At 39.5% G+C, this 20,767-nt stretch overlaps 1 protein-coding gene across 2 annotated transcripts in view; it reads right to left on the bottom strand.

The window, feature by feature from the left end:
* LOC139608550 (ras-related protein Rab-26) overlaps positions 1-20,767 on the bottom strand; it is a 100,457-nt gene that overhangs the window by 28,475 nt on the left and 51,215 nt on the right. For both annotated transcript variants that reach the window (XM_071462435.1, XM_071462436.1), the window contains one exon: positions 12,821-12,873. In XM_071462435.1, coding sequence (XP_071318536.1) covers positions 12,821-12,873 — 53 coding nt within the window. The remainder of the gene's footprint in view (positions 1-12,820; positions 12,874-20,767) is intronic.

Raw genomic sequence — 20,767 nt, 5'->3', positions numbered from 1 at the left:
CTGGTCATTATCCAATGCTGTAACTCAGGAAGGGGAGAATGTGACCATATTTCGTGCTTGGCTGTTTCCAGAGGCATAAACCATGAGGCAGTTATTGTTACCTTACCTTGCAGTATACAATGATGCCAAAGCAGGCAAGACTAACCAGCCTTGTGTTCCTGTATCTGCACTGCAAGTGATCCCCTCTCCTCTTGTGGTGTGGAGTAATGCTTCTGTTTCTATGGGGATCAAAACAAGTGCGATTTGCTCTCACCTGGTTGTTGCTTGAAGGAGCAGGACATAACGTTGCATAACGTTGAGATTTTCTTTTAAATCTTTGTACCTCAGTAGGCAGCACTGAGCTGCAACAGCAGGTCGCAGTCACAAAAACTAGCAGCCTGTCACTCACCCAGCTTTTGAGTTGATATGTGTGAAAGGCTCATTACACTTCCCCCAGGATGTAGGTTCGGTTTCAAACAGTAGTTTAACAATAAGGTGGTGTTATCATTGCTCTAACCATAATCAAAATCAGATTGATAGACATTTTATACTGTACCTTGTCTTAGATTTAACTATTTTAGGGGAACACTGAGTCTTTCATTTGCCTAACATAAGCCTCAGCTTCAGCTGAAGTTTATAATGTAGTTTTGTATGAGGACTGTGGATTTTGTTCCTCATCTTTTACAGTGTAGCCATGCCATGAAGAAGTCACTCCATGTGAGTATCATATTAAGATGGACTTGGAAAAACTCAATTTTACTGCAAGGATAGAACAACATGTAGTGAATGCAACAGATAACATGAAAAGAAAACAACTCAACTGATCGTATTTGCTCCAACACACTGTAATTCTGCTCCCTAAACTCACCTCCAATTCTCTCCCCTACCTGAACAATTAAGGTGACTGGGTGCCAGCTGACACTGGATGTACATCACATTGATTTTTACTTTACTGTTGTGGGAATCAAAGCCTCTCTGCTCAAGAAGGCTTTCAGTGATTTAATGATTTTTCTCTGTGGCCTCTGTGCCCAAGCGTGCTGGTCAATGCCAATAAGATTTGTCTGTGTGTGCCTGTTTGTGTGTATTCATATGTGTGTGTTTGGCATGGGAGTGAGTGGAAATCTGCAACTGAGCAGTGTCTTTAGCCAACAGGGTGTATGGTGCCAGTAGCTGCTGTAAGCCCTGACATGAGGTTGTAAAAGATTCAGGTTTGGTTTAAAGGCATCAGGTTCCTGAAGAAGGACTATGTTTTCATGTATGCAATAATCCTACTATTATAATTGTGTGTGTGTGTGTGTGTGTTTGTGTGTGTGTGTGTGTGTGTGTGTGTGTGTGTGTGTGTGTGTGTGCGTGCGTGCATGTCTGTCTGTCTGTGCAACTGCTCCATGTAGGAAGCAGCTAGTATCGTTTAGTCTCAAAAGTCACACACATAAAAACTGCATGCATGATGCAAGGGCGCAGAACACATCTGCGAGCTGAAAACCTTCCTCACAAGGTAGCATTTCTGCTCTGCGAGCAAACAGTACAGTAGCCGCGAGTGCACAGCATCCTCACGAGAGAGCAATTCTGCTCCGCAAGCACAACTACAGTCACACGAGCACGGTGCTTTGACAAGCACTTGCTCGACCTTCTCTATGCTCTCTCAATGTTTCAACGCTTGCTCACCCGTCAAGTTGACCTTTGAGACTGACTAGGCTAGGCTATGTATTTTTTATTCTTTACTAAACATCTTCAAATAACAAACAGGTATTATCAATGGTAAATGCACCTAACAATGATTCCAAGCATACTATACTATATCACTTTACGAAGGTAATACAAATTGTATTGTACTGTATATAATTGTACCTAAATACAGTATGGTTGTCAATTTTTTAGGAACACCTTAACTCCTTCATGAAGGTTATAATGTTCAATTTTGTTGAAACTGCGCTAAATTGGTGTTGATATAACTGTGAGATCATTTTGGAGGATGCAGTCTGTGCTGCTGTTGCAGTCTGTGTTTCTTTTATTTTGTCCACCACATTCCAATCTGTGAGATCAGTGAGGGTAGGCTAAAAAAGAAACACACTTCTCTGTAATGCAATATAGTTCAACAACAGCCTGCAAAATAATACAGTTGAATCAACATTTCTTAAACACTGTTTCAACAAAAACAGAAAATTATGGCTTCATGAAGGAGGATTTATTGCTGGACTGTTGTGTAATGCTGCACTAGTTTTAGTTAGGTGTTCCTAATGAACTGTCAACTGAGTATACACCAGTTTATATATAAACTAAACTTTTTTACAATTCCTTATGACAGTGAATTAATTTCTGCCATGTGATAGTTTTCAGTAGTAGTAGTTCAGTCACGTCAGCCTAACATTAAGACACTCTCTTTCCCTTACTATCAAGATTCTACGTAACTGGAGTAAAACTCCAAGTAGATAATAGAAATGTACCCGTTATAGTAATTTTTTATCAAGAAAAACTGCAGCTCTCCTGTTAACTCATATTTGCTTACAGGCCAGTCTTGACAGGTCCAGTATGGCAGAGATGTTGACATATGATTCAGTGGCCAATGCGGCGTCTAGTGGGGAAAGTGACCAATCACAGAGATAACAGCCATTGTCTCTGCCTCCAAAGTCTCAAAAGTCATTTTGACAAGCAAGCGAGTACTGAAACATTACAAGCGTGAATTAAACACCATAAGCTGAGGGCATAGTATTTTCAATGAATGTTTTTTTTTATGAGGCCTTTCAAACGACCCCAAATTTGTCTGATTTGGTGGTTCCTAGTTCAAGTTTGCACATAGTTCTCACGCATATATTGTGTGGTATATGGTAATGTGACAAGGCTTGAGGTTCACTATGACTCCACTGAATTTGAGGTTCTTTAGCCTAAGTCTACTTTGCTACAGTTATTTTTTTTCCCTCTCAGATGGCAGCATTGCAAAAGATTTGCCCCAGCATCTAATCTCAAGAATACAGGTAATTGTTCCTCAGCACAAGAAAATGAGCGAAGCAAGTTGGCATCAACTTCCCATACTGTAACTAGTGTTGGCTCATGGCCAGTTCTTCACAGCCTTCTCCAAGGGAAACACAGCCACCAATGTCAAAGTTTTTATTGAGAGAAATGAGGAAGGAATAAAAGACATCATTGTGTATAAGGAGGTACTATTACTCTGTATAAATAGCTGTTACTTGGTTACTAATATCAAATCAACTGTCAACAAAGCTGTCATGTGCAGCATTTTATGGATACCCTGGATGTAACATACGTGTGTCTGTAGTGCCCCTGATAATGTGCCTTTCTTTTTTTTTTTTTTTTGGAAACCAACCATTATGGGAGCCACAATGAAAGACATTCAAGGTCTATCTGCTTCTTATACACAATGCTTACACTGATGGTGAAAAAGGATTGCTGCATATTAGTAAAAACTAATAATCGTCATCAGGTTGGCATGACAACCAGTCAGACAAATTTATTATCATTATGTCCTTGACCAATGAGGAACCTGAACACAATTACAGACAGTATTAATCATGCAAGTCATGTTTTACTACAGCATCATAATAGTAATGATGAAGGTTTATGAGGTGTGTGTGTGTGTGTGCATATGCCTAAGTGTGTTGCCTGAATGCTTTAACATTTGTGTGTGTTTACAATGCATGTGAAAGCAGCCTTAATATTTTACAGTGTGCTGCTCTATAGATACAGTATTCAGATGTGCTGTGCATACGGAGAGTATTCACACCCCCTTCACTTTTTTTCACATTTTGATATGTTGCAGCCTTATGAAACATTTTTTTTTCTCATCAATCTACACTCAGTACCCCATGATGACAAAGTGAAGACAGAATTTGAGAAAGTTTTGCAAATCAGTTAACACTTAAATACCACACTGACATAAGTATTCAGACACTTTCCTGTGACATTTGAAGTTTTGCTCAGGTGACTCCCATTTCTCTTGATCATCTTTGAGATGTTTCTACACCTTGATTGAGGTCTACCTGTGGTAAATTCCTTTGATTAGACTTTATTTGAAAAGGCACACACCCATCTAAAGTCGCATAGCTGACAATGCATATCAGAGGTAAAACCAAGCCACAAGGTCAAAGAAACTGCCTGTACAGCTAAGGGAATATATCGAAGTTAAGGAAATTTTGCTGCACTGAAGGCTCCCAAGAGCAAAGTGGCCTTCATAATTATTAAATGGAAGAACTTTAGACCAACCAGGACTCTTCTTTGAGCTGGCCGCCAGGCTAAACTGAGAAACACTCCATTGATCTGGACTTTATAGCAGAGAGCCTCTCATCAATGAAAGACAAATGAAAGCCATTTGGAGTGTGCTTAAAATCAGCTAAAGGAATCTCAGACTATGAGAAACAAGATTCTCTGGTCTGATGAAACCAATATTGAACTGTTTAGCCCCGATTGGCCCAATACCATCCCAATGGCGAAGCATGGTGGTGGCAGCATCATGCTGTGGGGCAGGGACAAGGACGCTGGTCAGGGTTGAGAGAAAGCTGAATGGAGCAAAGTACAGGGATAGAGCAGTCAGGACCTCAGATTGGGCCAGAGGTTCACCTTCCTTGGCTTGGGGACAGTTCTGTGAATGTCCTTGAGTGGCCCAGCCAGAGCCATGACTTTAACCCAATCAAACATTTCAGGAGAGACCTGTAAATGGCTGTCCACTGACAGTCCCCATCCACTCTGATAGAGCTTGAGAGGATCTGCCCCCAAAGCTTGTTGCGCCATTCCCAAGAAGACTCGAGGCTGACATCGCTGCCAAAGGTTCTTCAACTAAGTACTGAGTAAAGGGTCTGAATACATATGGCAGTGTAGCATTTCAGTTTTTTCTTTTCAACAAATTTGTAAAAAAAATAAAATAAAATTCTGTTTTGTCTTTAATTAATTTGAAGTACTTAAGCATAACAAAATGTGAAAAAAGTGAATGGGTCTGAATACTTTTTGAATGCACTGTAAATCCCATTCTTTGTTATGACAGTATAACATCATACTGTCACATGTACAGGGGCAGAACTGACAACTTTGTCACATTAAGACCTTCATGTATCACAGATAGCAGGCTCACTGTCAGCTGTACTGAGCATCACAAAATGAAGGACTGTGAGCTGCAGTCGGGGATACATCTTTCTTGATCAGTGATCATTGTAAGAAGCAAGACACTCACCGCACCTGCTCAGAGTACATCCACACTGCGCAGGTTAAAACTTTAACCACATCTATTCACTTTAGTTTATTCATTTGTTTCTTTGTGATCACTTATTGTCAATTGTCAAATAGTTATATATTGACAAATTGTCAATATATAACTATGCTGATTCTTCTAGACAACAGCAAATTACAGAATAATGACTTTATCCCCGCAGCTCAGAAATGACTACTGATGAACAGCTAGTTTTTAGTAATATTAAATGAATATGTCATACTTGTTCAGTTGTCTGACAACAAACAGAAAAATATGTAAATAAATGTAAATTCTGCTGCCTCCTGTATATTGCTCAACAGTGCCAAGGTCAGACTAACAAGATATCAAAGGTTCTGTAAACAACTATTTTCTATGTAAAAATATAGTGGAGTAATGGCGTCCTGAGCAGAGAACGAAATCACACCCCTCTGTATGTGTTGTAATCTGAGTTTCTCTGTTCTTTGTTTTGGTTGCCAGTCTGGTAGCACATGTATGTTACTGCACGTACATGTGCATGTTTGTGCACATGTGAGATGGCACAGTGTTGTACTCTGCATTGAGGTGTAAGTGACTTTCTAGAATTTCCTGCAATGAAGAAACCACTTTGTGAGCTAAAAAGGCCTCTGACAAAGGAAGAGCTGAGACCAGAGCACGACCTTTTACTGGCTCCATCAGAGTCATTTGTTCGGCCGCAGTCCCAGCGGGTAAGTCCTTGGCTGAACTTCTTTAAGAGTCTGACCATGGAGCCAATACTGGTCTGGCTTTACCTAGATGGAGAGACCTATGACCTGCTAAAGGGCTCCAGTTTGTCTCAGAACTGGCCTTTCTTCCCCCCAATGTGTTAGTATTGATGGCTACATAATGTTACACGTCTGGTTTCATTAGTGACCAGCTACAGAGGGCATGATAATATTAGCTAACTTGCTAAATTGCTGTGGATCATGATAAGGCAATGCTGGCTGGGCTGATGGTTGTAGCGAGATTGTTTTTTGTTGGTTCTTGTGTACTCCGGGGTAACTTTACTCAGTTGAGCTTCTTGTGAGTTTAGTGTCCACTTTCACTGGGCTTCATCTGAGGTCATATGAAGGATAGAAAAACTTGGGTCTCCCCACTACCCATGCAGGATATGCACTATGCACTTCTGTGTTCCACAATGAAAATCAAGTGCCAACCGTGCTGTTGGTGGTGTTTACAAGATTTTTGCTTCCTATTTGCTCACATGCTGAATATAAATCAGTCTGCCTTCAAAGAACATTGGAAGGGAGACTACAATGTCTTATTATCATTGCAGCTAAATGATTGTTAAATGATAGTATAATTCCCCCGAAGCACAGGCAGACATAAGTGGTTTTCTTGTAACTGGTGTATTTGGCATCTTCTCACCAATCTACCATGAAAACTAAACATAGAACAAGCTTATTAGCTTGATACAAACATTAGCATGCATGGCATGTAATATGGCATTTTACCAAAGTAAAATAAAACAAAGAAAAATACCTCGTTGGCTGCATGCCACAAAGGAGGGAATAATTCTCAGTGTTTTTATTGGGAGTCTTCATCCTAACGTCCATTTGACAGTCTTAACATCTATGCTTGCTGCTTGCTTCTGATGTCCTTTTTCTTTTTTTTTGAGTCTTACTCACGAGCATTGTCTTATAGAATCTCCTTACAAACTTAGGCCTTCAAAATAAAGGTACTGTCACCTATTCTGAATAAAGCAATGTACAAATAACAAATACAACCCAAAATTACAAATTATAAAATTAGTCCTACAAAAGAACAAACAAATTATGTAAATAATATAAACTATAATGGCAACAGTTACAGATAGATTTACTACAGTGCTCCTAAAAAAGGGAACAAGGCGTGCATTTATTATCTCTCTATAAGTTTAACCTTGAGTTGTTGTGGCTTTTATGTTAATCTGAGAACAGTCAATTGTTTATTTTTACACAAATGTTCCTCAGTCCATGCTGGTAAGATTGCCCTTATGACTATGTAAATATGGCAAGCATTTATTCAGACTTGTCAGACTTGCTAGACTTGTTAAATTGACATCCTATTTACATAATGAAGTGTGTGTCTGGAAGTGGCTTAAGAGGACAAATGTAAAACAATTATTGATTTTATTTGTTTCCTCTTTAATTTTACACTGATGACGCTCATTTATCAGATTTGACACAAATGTACTGGTGTATGTCAAGGTACAAAACCTCATGCCACTAAAATAGAACGAGAGAGGGAGATATACATGAAGAGAAATAAAGGTAGGAAAGACAAATCAGCAGTGACAGATTTACATGTACAATCTTCATCATAAATGTAGCCAGTTACTATAGCTATGAAACATGCCATGGAGTAAAAAGGGTATTTTACTCTGAAATGTAGTGAAGAAAAAATAAGGAGTCGACCAATATGGCTTATTCAGGACTGATTATTAGTTATCAAGGAGACAGATAAACAATATTTGGAAATGATATGCCAACACAAAACCACTGCTACATAAGGACTTTCACTGTGACATCCATGTGTTTCTATTATTTTGTCCACCCCATTTAGATCACTCAAGGTAGGCTAAATAACAGAAACACTTCTCTGTATAATGTAATACAGCTCAAAAACTCCACACACCACAACACTCACAATGATCATATAGTTGAATCAATAACTGTCTAAAACTATTTCATTACAAATTGAACATTATAAAATGAAGGAGGATGTTTGCAGGACTGTATTGTATTAGACTACTTCGGTTTTAGCTAAATGTTCCTAATAAATTGCCAATGCGTGTATATCAGCAATTTGCAGTTGTATGCACATGCGGCAAAGTGCCTGGTTGCTTTCACTGCTGTTCTTATCTGAGAACTGATAAACCTGGAAGCCTAAAGATGCTCTTTGGTAATAATAGTTTCATATTATAATGTTATTATCACCATATAAGATGTCCTACCCCTCCCGTTCCCCCTTTTAAAATGTAATGCAGTAACATATTTACTCAGAGTACATTTTAACTGACTTACTTTGTACTTTTATCAATTGTACATTTTTATACAATTTTACTTCTACTTGAGTAAAATCTTTTCTCACTAACAGCAGTGATTGGCCATTCATATGCTGCAGTAAGTGCAGTGTCTCATTCCCTGATGCTGGAGTTTCTGTTACTGGTGTTCTGAGTTTAGTGCTGTTCAATCTTAAAGTTAATGTTACTGCTTTTCTCATTACAGTGTCTGTTGATTTAAACTTCGACTGGTTCTATTCAAGCATCCATTGCTCTCTGCTCCTTTTAGAAACTTTCACTAATTCAGCACTTGTTTACATGCTATTCAGATCTGCTAGTTACTTCAGCTTAGCAGTTAGCGATGGCTTCTCTTCCCCCCTCTCTCCTTCTCTCCCTTGCTCAGTGTGTCTTGGGTCAATAAATGAACTTATGAAGAGTGTGGTGCTGTTACAACTTCAGTGTGGAGGTGGTGTATTGTTTATTACAGCTTTAGCGATGTCTGCTGTTTTTCCTTTGACTCTCTCTCTCTCAGCTCTAGTCTGGGCCTGTCTATGTATACAGTGGCCTTCAGTGTTGATAGGCTATTACTAGTGACATGTAACCAATCAGATGGTGCTGTGGGTGGGACATTGCTCCAGACCACAGAGTGATGACTAGAAACAGGGAGAGACTGCATTAGTGCCAAAGTAGGGCATTTTTTAATTATTTTATCGGTTGTCAGTTAAAAAATAACAATTCCGATAAGCAGAAAATGCTGAAAATTGCATGCGATTATCAGCTAAGCTGATAATCACCTGATCCCTACTAAAAATATACTAGTAACTTGCAAGTAATCAAAACATGTGCTTAAGTATGGTAGTTGAAAACATATATTTTCATATGAATTATACAAAGGTACAAAAATATGATATGCAAATATGTCTGATTTTGGAAAGGTCTACTTGGAGCACACACTGAAGTGACAAAAATGACAAACACGGGTGCTGTGCTGTTGACCTGCTCCAAACAGGTGGGTGGACGAGAGCACAACATGCAGGGAATCCTAACACCACAATTTCAATGCGCTGCTGGACTGTCAGTGACACTGCGCTTCTCCTGCCACTACAGCACAGTGTGTCACAAAAATATATCAAACAGGTGAATGAAGAAAACTGCACCTCAGGAAAAAGCCACTCACTAGTGTGTGTGTGTGTGTGTGTGTGTGTGTGCATATCAGACCTGAAGAATCTGCACTTAAATAGTTGTAATTATAAGTAATTAAATGAAAATTAACAAGCCCAAATTGTCTTTTTCTGTGTGTCTCGCAGGATGTAGGTTCTCTACTAAGCTGAACAGGTGTGCTGTCTCACCACTCCACAGGGATGGCATGCCATTCAGTATATTCACCACACACACATTCACACAAACACACACACACAAACTGTTCACTAGCCTCCTACTGTGTTTACATCTGCTGAGGAGCATTAGAGCTTTTTTGTGCTAAAGCCATGTGTTTAGTAAGTGAGTGACACCCTCATACATGGTGAAGTCCCCGTGTGGAGGTAAGAAATATGTTCCTCTCCTGTGGAAACAGCTCCCAGTCAAGGTTCAGGGGCCACTCAACATTGAAGATCAGGAAACCTTATACTTAGGGCTGGCTCCGGTGAGTATAGAACCCCCTGCTTTCATATCATACTACCTCACTACTGTAAAGTGCCTTGAGATAATGCATATTGTGACCTGGGACTATACAAATAATGGATGCTGGATGGTGACGAATTTGTGTACTTTGTACTTGTATACACAGCCTCTCATAGTACAGTCCCCCGTTTCTAATTTAACAAAAGCTTTCTGATTTCAAATCATCTACTTCCTGTTCTTTTTGCGTTCTTTAATTGCTCCCAGAATATCTGGCAGTGTAATTGTGGTTCTCAGGAATGTTAATGCACAAGGTGAGACCCATGACCTGTTCTTGCCGTTAGTAGCTGTGCAGTTCAGACTTTCTAAGGTCACTCCATACAGCAGAAAAAGACACTTAAAACACTGGATAACAACATATTACACCATGACCAAGAACCCATTATATATTCAAAGAGGTGGTCAAAGTCCAATTTTGCTGAGTTTGAATCTTAATCTTGGTGAACTCTTGACTCACTTAACCTATGGAGTGACTTCTAACCTTCAATTCAAATATTATTATTATTAAGTACAATTGTTTTGTGCATAATTGTGTTGATCAAAGAGGTACTCCACTGATTTTACATATCGAAGTCAATTAACTCATTATGACTACTACTCAGTCTGTTATTTAGCTGTTTAAGTCTGAAAATATAACCCCTGTTGTGCTAAATTAAACCAGATACCAATCCTATTCATAAAGGCGTACAGTGTCTGACATGCCCACTCCATGCAGCGATTGGCAATAAAGCAGTCAGGACTAAAGTTATCATTTGAATTTCTAAAGCTAGCTTAAGATAATTCCCTTCATTACCTTTTGTGTCCACTCAGCTTTGATATGCCCTCAAACTAACTGCCAGCCATGTAAATGAAAGCATTATAACCTTAAACAGTGTTACGCACTCACTTGATTACTGTGTGGCAAAGTTTAGCTTCAAGCAGTGCTGCTGGTAACTGAATGAATCCTTGTTTTCCCCCCAGACCTTACCCCAGCAGTATATTTCTGCTCAGACATGCAGTACTACAAATGCGTTAGGGCTGCAATATTTGCGGGGAAAAAAAATCATATTACAATTATTTTGGTAGATAGTCTCCGGGTACAGGTTCTGTCAGAAAGAGCCACCAGCATCATGGGCTATGACTCACAGGCTAGCAAGAGCCTTGAGAATGACAAATTGATTAATTAACAGACATAAAGACTAATCAATGTTCAGATGCATGGTGCTTTTTTTATGTTTTTATATTGGGTTAGGTAATAATGAGCTGCACGGAACATGATAAATGTCTGTGTAAGCACTGAAAACAAGTATATTATATTGATTATTTTAATTTTGGAGTAAACCAGGACAATTTGGTTGTGAATCTGGACACACCGTGCTTTAGATGTGGTTGGAAGATATTTTATGTGAACTAGTTTGTTTAACATGTATTCTGGCTCTAACCACTCACTTACTAGTTTCTCTGGCGGGAGACTAAAAGCTAAAAGATATTGAAACACTTGCTAACAAATAAATTGTACATATAAACCATGTTGACAAAATTGATTTAAACACTTGAGTGTTTTGCTGTTAATTGCTTTTTTACTCATCAAGTGACCGAGTATTAATGTTTTACATATGGGACAGTAAGTAGCATGACATTATAGCCTGTTCGAGCAAACAATTATTCTGTCCAAAGAATAACTTTTTTGTTTTATTAGGTCAAAGGTAGCAGAGTAGATTACATGAAAGTGGCATCACCTTTCCTTCTCACCTGTCTGTCCCCTGTTTTCCATTAGATTCAAGGCATTTAGATACCAGATAGAGTGATTTCACAGAAACTATTAAAAGCACAATGATCCTAACTAGCTGTTTGGAGGGAAGCTAAGCTCTGTGTCTGTTTCTCTCCAGAGACTGTTCTCTATCCTCTGTTAATGAGCCATTTGGGCACCAATAGACACACCTGCATGGTTGCACAAGCACCCCCACACAGGCATAACCATGTACACACACTAACAAACACACACACAGACTCCAGATGTAAATGCATTAGCCCAGCCAGATGGCCATGGAGCCATTCCTCCCCTTGATGTGTAAGACACACACTTTTATAATGGCCATATTCTGCTCTTAACTTCACTCTGTGTTAATCAAAGAAGAGTAATGCATCTACAGGAGTGACACCTAATGGGGAAGGAGATGGCTGGAAAAAAAATAAAAAATCACAGTGGGAGCTGTCTTCAGAGGAGAGACAGGTGGCAACTAGAAGGAGATGGATTCATTTGGGGGAAAAGTGAGTTCTACCCTGCACGCCCATGTTCTTCAGTTTCATTTTTCTGAATCATGTTAACAGACAAAATAACCATTCCATCCAATTTTTTGCTTCTTATCTGGGGCTGGTTCACAGTGGCAGCAGGCTAAGCAAGGTAGCAAGACATCCCTCTCTCCAGCAATGTCCTCCATGTCCTCTTGGGGGATCCAAGCCAGATGAAATATATAAAACTCCTCCCTAGACATCTTTAACAGACGCCCAAAACACCTTCACTGGCTCCTCTTGGCAAGAAAACCAGTGACTCTAGCCTGAGGGCTCCTTACTATGTCTCTAAGGCTGAGCCCAGTCACCATACGGAGGAAACTCATTTCAGCCCACAGACCCACAATCTCCTACTTACAGTCACTACCCAAAGCTCATGATTATAAGTGAGTGTTGGAACATAAATTAACTAGTAAATTGAGAGCTTCGCCTTCAGGCTCAGCTCTCTCTTCACCTCAGTGGTCTTAAGTGCTGACACTACACCAGTCCATCAACCTCATACTCCAGTTTACCCTCACTTGTGAACAAGGCACGGAGATACTTGAGGTCCTTCACTTGGGGTGGCAACTAACTCCCATCCCAGACAAGTTGAATTTTTACAAAAAACATTTTTTGGGAATGACATATGACAAGAATAAGCAACACTGATGGAATGAAGGAAGAAGAAGTAAGTGACAGACAAGGGCAATTGTTCTTACCCGGATGTTGTCAAAGGATGCTTTGTTGGTGACATCATACAGAAGGAGAAGAGCTGGGAGAGAGAGGAAAAAAGCAGACACATTTGAAATGTGATTGTATTTGAGTCTTAACTGTTCTAAAAAAACACGTCAGTAACCAGATTCAGAGTGTTATGAAGTATAGATTAAAAATCACCTGCTCATGCCCAATTAATATTCCATAGTATATCTGTTTCTGTAATATCACCCAACATGTATTCCCCTACAGGCCCTGTAACTGTCCACAAATGTGATTGTACCTATTTCTCTGCTATTACAAAATTGCTGCAGTGCTTGTTCCAGTGCAGCCAGCGACTCACTAAAATAACACACTTAAAATACCAATCTGATCCTGTCACTGGCAAACACAAGCACCAACAGTACTTTGACACAAACAAATGCCCTGTTGCATTACTCTGCAGAAACTATTTAAGGCTTGGTACTCTGTTCCTACTCAATAGTGGACCACTGCAAAGATGTTTGTCCCCGGGAACCCCAGTCTGGGGTCATCCGAAGAGACTGAAAACACAGAGACAGCCTGAATCCACAGAAGAATTGTGGCAAGTTCTCCAAGATGCTTCAAACAACCTACCTGCATGTACCTTGGAAATATGTGTAAAGTCAACCAAGGAGAACTGGTGCAGTGTTAAAGGCAAATGATGCTCACACCAATTTTTTTTTTTTTTGTGTTCACTGCACTTTGTATGAAATTGATTGATAAATAAAAGCTAGAATTGCTTTATTTTTGAAAGCATCCTTACTTTTGTTTTAGTGCCTAAACTTTTGCACAGTACTGTATATAAACACATTTTAGGAGACTGTACAACGATTTGGCACTTGTATCCTAAGATTATCATAGCATCACTGTGTGCATTATATATAGATCCAGAACCACACGTCTACATTTTTGAAAATAAAGTGTGTTGTGCAGCCAAAAAAATGCATTAGTGACGCAAAGTTACTGCTACAAATAGATGGTTTGTTGTGACATAACATTTTATGTCACAACAAACCATCTATTATAGATATAGATTATAGATTTAAGTTTGACTGTTTGAGTTTCAACGGGAGCTTTTGGCTCTTACATAGGAGAAATGCATGAAGGGGAACTACTACGCTCTCCCATTCACACAGTATTTCACACCTGACAACACAATCACACATGTGAATTCTAATTACCCCCAAATGCACAGTGCTGACGTACAAGAGAATATCACCTCAGGTATTTTTTTTAGCACAAAATGGAGGGTGTGCATTATAAAAGTCATTACACCTACGAGGGCAATTGTAACTCATTTTCTCGGCTGGATCAACCTTCACTTGGAAAAATTATCCTGAGCTAATTACCTCCACAGCACCTCTCCTCCCACTACTGCATCTGATCCCTCCAGCCATCTTCTCCTTTACATACATCTCACTCCATCCTCATTCCTACACTTATTATCTCCATCCTCTAAAAATCCCTGGTCGTCACTCTCCCTCTCCATCCTCGACCCTCCACCCCTCAGCCGCTGCATTTTCACCAATCTATTTTAGATTAAGTCCTCTATTTGTGTATTCCAGCCAGACAAGTCCATGAAGGGTGTTTAATGAGTTGTAATCACCATGAGCATGGTCGGCCTCTGTCAAACTGAGAAAACACAGAGGGGGAGAGAAAAAACAAGGTGGAGAGAAAAAGAGACAAAAGAAAGAAACAGACAACCTGCCCCACCAGTTAATTTCCTCTCAAGTGGCTCCAGTGTTTATCAGAAGACCAGAGTCGACCACAAGGAGCTGCTTTCCTTCACCCTCCCTTAATCCAATTACATCTTGCCTAGAGCACAAGACAGATGAAGCTGGAGAATTTTCTCACAGCAGTAGAGAAGCAGAGAGTTTTTATCACAGGCGGTTCCACTGAGGTTGCAAAACAGTGGGCCCAAGACAGAAACAACAACTTTGAAAGATGGAGGAAGTCTGGGTAAAGGGTAGACACGAGACACAGACAGACAGAGGAAGAGAAAAAGGTGAGACAAGTAAAGCTGAATGACAGACATATGCTAAGGTAAATAGACACACTAATAGAAAGATCTATAACCTCACAGAGGAACAGTGACTCTAGAAGGCAGACCTTAATAAGATGGCAGGTATGTTTACTGGGAGAAAGGCTGACATAGACTATAAAGTGCATTCCTGTTGCTTTGTTGTTATGGCTGCAAGTCTTAACAAGCACAGCAGGGTGATTGGGCTGTCACGCTGGGTAGAAAATAACAAGTAAAAATAATGATTAACTATGTATGTATGCAATCTCATCGCCTCTAAAATTTACTTTGGCTCACTTAACTGTCAGGCCCGCAGCTTTACTGATATGTTCACTTACTAATAGCCTCAGCAGGCAGCTGTTTACAGTGAGAAGGCAGTGGAGACCAAAAACAGAGCTAAAATGAGAGTGAGTGTTAAGACTTCTATTCAACAGATGGCCAGAAACATGACTCCAAATGACTGATAATGTTGCTCAGTAAGTGCTGGATGTATAAATAAGCAATTGTTCGCTAACAGGTTCACCATATAAACTGTGGAGGTGATGATATGTCAACAATGGCACTATCAAAAGTGCAGAATTATTATTATTATTTATATTATTGTTATGAAGAAGAAGAAGCTCACTACTTGTCAACCTGAGTTAGTGGATCTCAGTTTTTTTTTCAACCTTTTAGCAAGAAGTGAATTCATCAGCAAGAAAAAAACATCTTGTGTCTAAAACTTGTTTCTGCTGTGTCTTTGTGACTGGGAAAAATGTGTTATTGGAGGTTTAAACATGAAAATACAAATTTCTCTAACCTTAACTGCATCTAGGTATGGATCATGTTGTATTTGTATGGGTCACTTGAGGACTTGAGGAGGTTCATGGGATTGTGGGTGATCTCAGAGAATGACATTCTTTTTCTTTCTTCTTTCTTTTCTTTTTATATGCATTACTTTCAATTAAAAAGAAATGAATGATGTTTTATTATTGAGTAGAATGTAATAGAACAATACAAATTCCTTCCATATATGACTCCTGCAAACTGTTAGGACACCAATTTGATCTACAATATCCACTATTTGACTTTGTGGGCCACTGCCACCTTGACTATCAAAGTGCAGGAAAGCCTGAACAGGAAGAGATGTAGTTTGATGGAGTGAAGTGATCCATAAAGAGTGCAGCCATCCATCATCTCTCAGATGATAATCTGCATCAATAATCACTGACTGACCTTGGCTGCTCTTCTTCCCTTGAAAATAAGTCACATAAACAAGCAATGTACGCTGACATATGCATACAGATTCAAATAAACATAAGCCATTAAATTCATTACTGGAATGTAAGGTTTTGCACGACAATGATCAGAAAATCATACTGTCTACAAGTGCCCCCCCCAGCTGTGAGTGACCTGAACCTGAATTTATGAACGACAGTTCAGATAATGCTCTGCCCATTTCAGATTAAATTTGAGAACACACCCATAATAATCAGCTGGCTGATGGCTACTTCTCATCATTAATGCTCAACCCTTAACGTTCAAATAATTTAGTTAACTCTGTGTGGACTCCCTGCTGTTAACAAACAAAACACACCTGGCTTAACAACAGAGGAACTACGAGCTGTACAGTCGAAAACTATACATTTCTCCTCCTCCATTTCTTCTTGTATGTGATGGACTTAAACTAGACGATTGCTTGTGTTGCCATCCTTGGAGAAGACTTAACAACATTTTATTCATTTTCATTTAGTTCTCTTTGCTATTGTCACTAAGAGCAGGGTCTTTGCTGCATGGTACTCCAGCGTGTGACACAGAGCTGCCACCGTCCTCACACAGACAGAGAGATGGAGATGAATTTTTATATTGCAAACAGCAAAAATGCATCACAGAAGATTGTCTTAATCAGAATTTCTATGTAGCAATAACAAAGAGGAAATCTATTTTCTTGATTTCTCAAGTAGCAAGAGCAGAATTGATTACTTAAATTAGTTTATTTTAGCCACGGGGCCTGTTTAATACCCGGTTTCAGTACCCAGCCCTACTCTATACAGAGCCAAGCTAGCTGTTTTTGCATTTATGCTAAGCTATACAACTCAGCTGTTGGCCCTAGCGTCCAGCATAGAGTGGTATGGATCTTCTCATCTAACTCCAAGTGCAGTGTTTTTATTTGTTATGTCATACGCTTATGCTAGTATTTCTTCTGAAGTAAAGCATCTAAAAGTTTGTTCTGCCACCAATTATAAATGAACACTTCAGACTTATGTCAGATGTCAAGTTTAAAATGTGGTTTCAAAAGTTACAGACTGAACTGATTTACATGCAAACTAAGAACACTGCCAGAATATTTCCATTAGCTTGCAAATTGCAGCAACTAAGTGCCAGCAGTCACTCTTCTGGCCCATTACTGCCTTGAAAATAAAAAGTCCACCAATGACTACTCCACGTTGAGGACACCTGCTAATGAAAATCTGACTGATGAGTTTCGCTTCATCCCTTCAGGCAAGTAGCTGCAACCTGCCAATGATGTTACTCCACGAACATATAAGAGAGAGTATGTGATGTCGCTACCAGCCAGTCCACGTTCCATCACCTTCATTATTCCTCTGACAGTTGCAGCAGTTGTCATTTCTACCTCTTCCCCTGGCTAAGCACAGCCCACGGGGCTCCTGTATATGGCATCCATTTAGAAAGGGGTGCATCAATCACCGCGACATGCGATTACTAAGTTCCTCAGGTAAAGTGGCGGCTGAATCAATTAATATTTGGAGACCGTCTATCAGATATACGTTAAAGAGACATGAACAGGTAAAGTATGTGTCAGTGTTTCCTAGATGAGATTTATTTGTGGCAGCCCACCACACAATTAACACTTACCACCATATATTGATTTTCTTTTTTGTTTCTATTTCAAATGGATAAAGTCGTGTTCTATTGTAGAGCTATGCACAGTGCATTGATTCGCTCAGCCTCTCTCTCTCTCTCACACACAAACACATTGACAATGGACTCGTCTGTCATTGTTGGACTGGTCAATGAGAGCACCAATCTGTAAATTGATCTGATTAATTGATCTGTTAATTTATTTTAAATATGTATTTATGTAAGTATGATTCGCCATCAGTTAGTTACAACAACAACGATTTGGTGAATCTTTTTCTACGATTATATCAGATCAACACTATTTTAGCAATAAGTCTAATGCATCTCACGCCATACTTGGTCACATAGTTTCTTAATTAACGTTACACAACAGTGTTTCCGCGGCAAAGTGTTTCAAGGATAAAACATGAGATGCTACTTAAAAAGCTGGAAAAGAGTCTAGACAGAACATTGGGTTTAACTGTCCAGTCTTATGTGTGCAGAGGTCTGTGTGGTTATACTGCAACCTCATTTAATAAAGGTAAACACAGTGAATGGCTGTGTGTAACAGCAGTGTGCTCTGGTGCTGCACTTCTCAGTCACAGGATGCACACACAGACTCACATGCACACGCACACCTGTGCGCTAGGAATCACACGTATTTAAGTGGCTGGAGTGTACCAATCGCACACAGATGCATGCACATACAAAGGTGGGACTGGGCCCCCTCCAGAGTGCACTGCGCTCAGCCCCCAAATAAGGTTTAAAAACACACAATCACTGACTGAAGCATCTCACACGGAGGCTCCGACACTTAAAGCACCAACTGTGACTGCTGTCTGACTGACTGACTAAAGTCGCTGTTCTGCAAGCTTAAACTGCTGGACAGAAAAGCCTTCGGGAAGGCCCACGGGAATGATTTTTGGTCCCACCCACTATAAATCAAACAAACACATGCAGCTGTCGGGGCATCAGGCCTTCTGTCCTGGTTATGAAGTCGTAATCAATGAGTGAGCCAACTAAACTTTTCTCTGGCTAGCCAACAAAAAAAATTAAATATCTGATTGAATAACTATTTCATGGTTTTAGGACAGAAACCCTTTCATATCTGAACCAAACTTGATAGGAAATGAGGCTAAAATTAGAATGAGAAGAAAATAATTATAAAATTAAAATCAGTATTTAAATGCTGATATGTTTGGCCTAGAAGACCCTGGGGGGTCAACCACTGGTCTCAACTCACTTCACATAGGCTCAAGAATAAAGCCTCAAAAATGCCTTTGACTGTGACCTTGCACATCCCTATTAATATGCAAGACACTAGTAAGTGTGTGTGTGTGTGTGTGTGTGTGTGTGTAAGCATGAGAGGAAAAGAAAGCTTGGTGATGGATCACACAACTCATGGCTTTCTGTATAGTGGAACAATATCCTCAATGTTTTATTTTCAGTCCCTCTTCTTCATCGATTCCCTCCTTCCTTTGTTTTCTTTTATTTTCTGTCTTCTTCTGTCTATTTTCCCTTTCCTTTTCCATACTTTTTCTCCTCATCTCTTGATCATCGTTTCTCTGCCATCCTCTCATCTTAGTTGGGATATGTTTCACCCCCACAAGCTGCTGCTGATTGCGACCCGCAGTTGCTCATTAGTGATGAAAGAAGTGACCCAAGAAGATGGAATAGAGGGAATAAAAGATGATGCAGCAGGATGGGATGAGGCAGAGCAGTGCAGGGACATAATGAGGTAATGACACTGATTTAATAAGAAATAGATGTAGCCTCTGTTCATCCTGCAGTTGTCATCTGTCACTACAGCTCCATTCTTTTTTCAGCCACAAAGTAAAAAGTAAAAGTAAAATACACCTTGCAAAACAAAATGGGTTAAGTGAATTAGGGTGATTACTTGAATAGTTCTTTTAATTTTTGTTTACATTTTGGCAAACTGGCAACACTAAAAATATGTCTGATTTTCTATTTGTAATTTGAGTTTAGAGTGTACCAATTGATGTACAAAATCACTGGATTACATTGATACTGAGTAAAACTTAAAGACTTGATAAGGATATCCTTGGAAAGTCTAAGTCATGACAAATCTAAAAATATGTGTCTATATGTCTGCATGTTCAGATCTAACTCAGCAGTGAGTGTCTCTTTGCTTTATGTGCCACCCTCCATGCCTCCTCATCAACAGTTCAAAACCTCTAAAATAGACAAATTAATTGAGATCATGAAATATTAACGAGATGATGTCCTCCTTTAATAAATCATTACAGCATTCCTTTTTAGACAAGTTTGTTTAACTTGAAGAAAACCACCACTAAAATCTACTATAATCGGTTTCATTATTTTATACCACACAACAAGCACCGTTGTTTTAGAGCATACAGAACTGAGTTCTTCATGCAATTAGATTGGCTACGTTTGCTGAGCTGCAGGTTCTACAAGTATTTTCAACACCGTTAATGTACATTTGGAGGTGTATTTGACTTTGGTGATGCCCTAACTTTTCATTCAGTGCCACTGACAAGTCAAACATTTCCTTTCTAATGATGATCCCATCAGCCTAAACTATACTTTGTAATTATTGCTATTCTGTATTGATGACAACAGTGACGTAGTTGTGATGACAACCACCAGTGACTTCATGACTTACTTTGTGTTTACACCATCCTCACTCACCTCACTCAACCTGCTCCTCAACCCACAGACAACAAAGAGAAGGTGATGAAGGCCGTTACAGGAAACTGAAGCAGCCAAAGCACCTCATTCTGAACAATACAGCTCAAACAACCCTTTCAATCATACAGCACCATTTGGAGCTGCCACCTGTAATGCAGCTATTACCTGTTCCATGAAATCCATTAAGTTTCTTTAAATTCATCATGTTGGCTCTTTCTGTGCAAGGTAGTGGGAGAGACATTGGAGGAATTTAATTCGAGCTGAAATGTGTATTATTTGCTGTGACACCTGTGTTACAGAGTGACTGACCACACAGAGTTAACGGTAGTGATGGGGATTCTTCAATTTCATAATTTCACTCCTACATTCCGACACACTTTGTCACAAAAGAGAAGTG

The sequence above is a fragment of the Trachinotus anak genome, unplaced genomic scaffold (genome assembly GCF_046630095.1).
Source record: "Trachinotus anak isolate AG129_WGS33_773 ecotype Australia unplaced genomic scaffold, CSIRO_AGI_Tana_v1 ptg000025l, whole genome shotgun sequence".
Taxonomy (NCBI): domain Eukaryota; kingdom Metazoa; phylum Chordata; class Actinopteri; order Carangiformes; family Carangidae; genus Trachinotus; species Trachinotus anak.
Note: the sequence above shows the minus strand (reverse complement) of the source record. Positions and strands in the feature narration are given on the sequence as shown.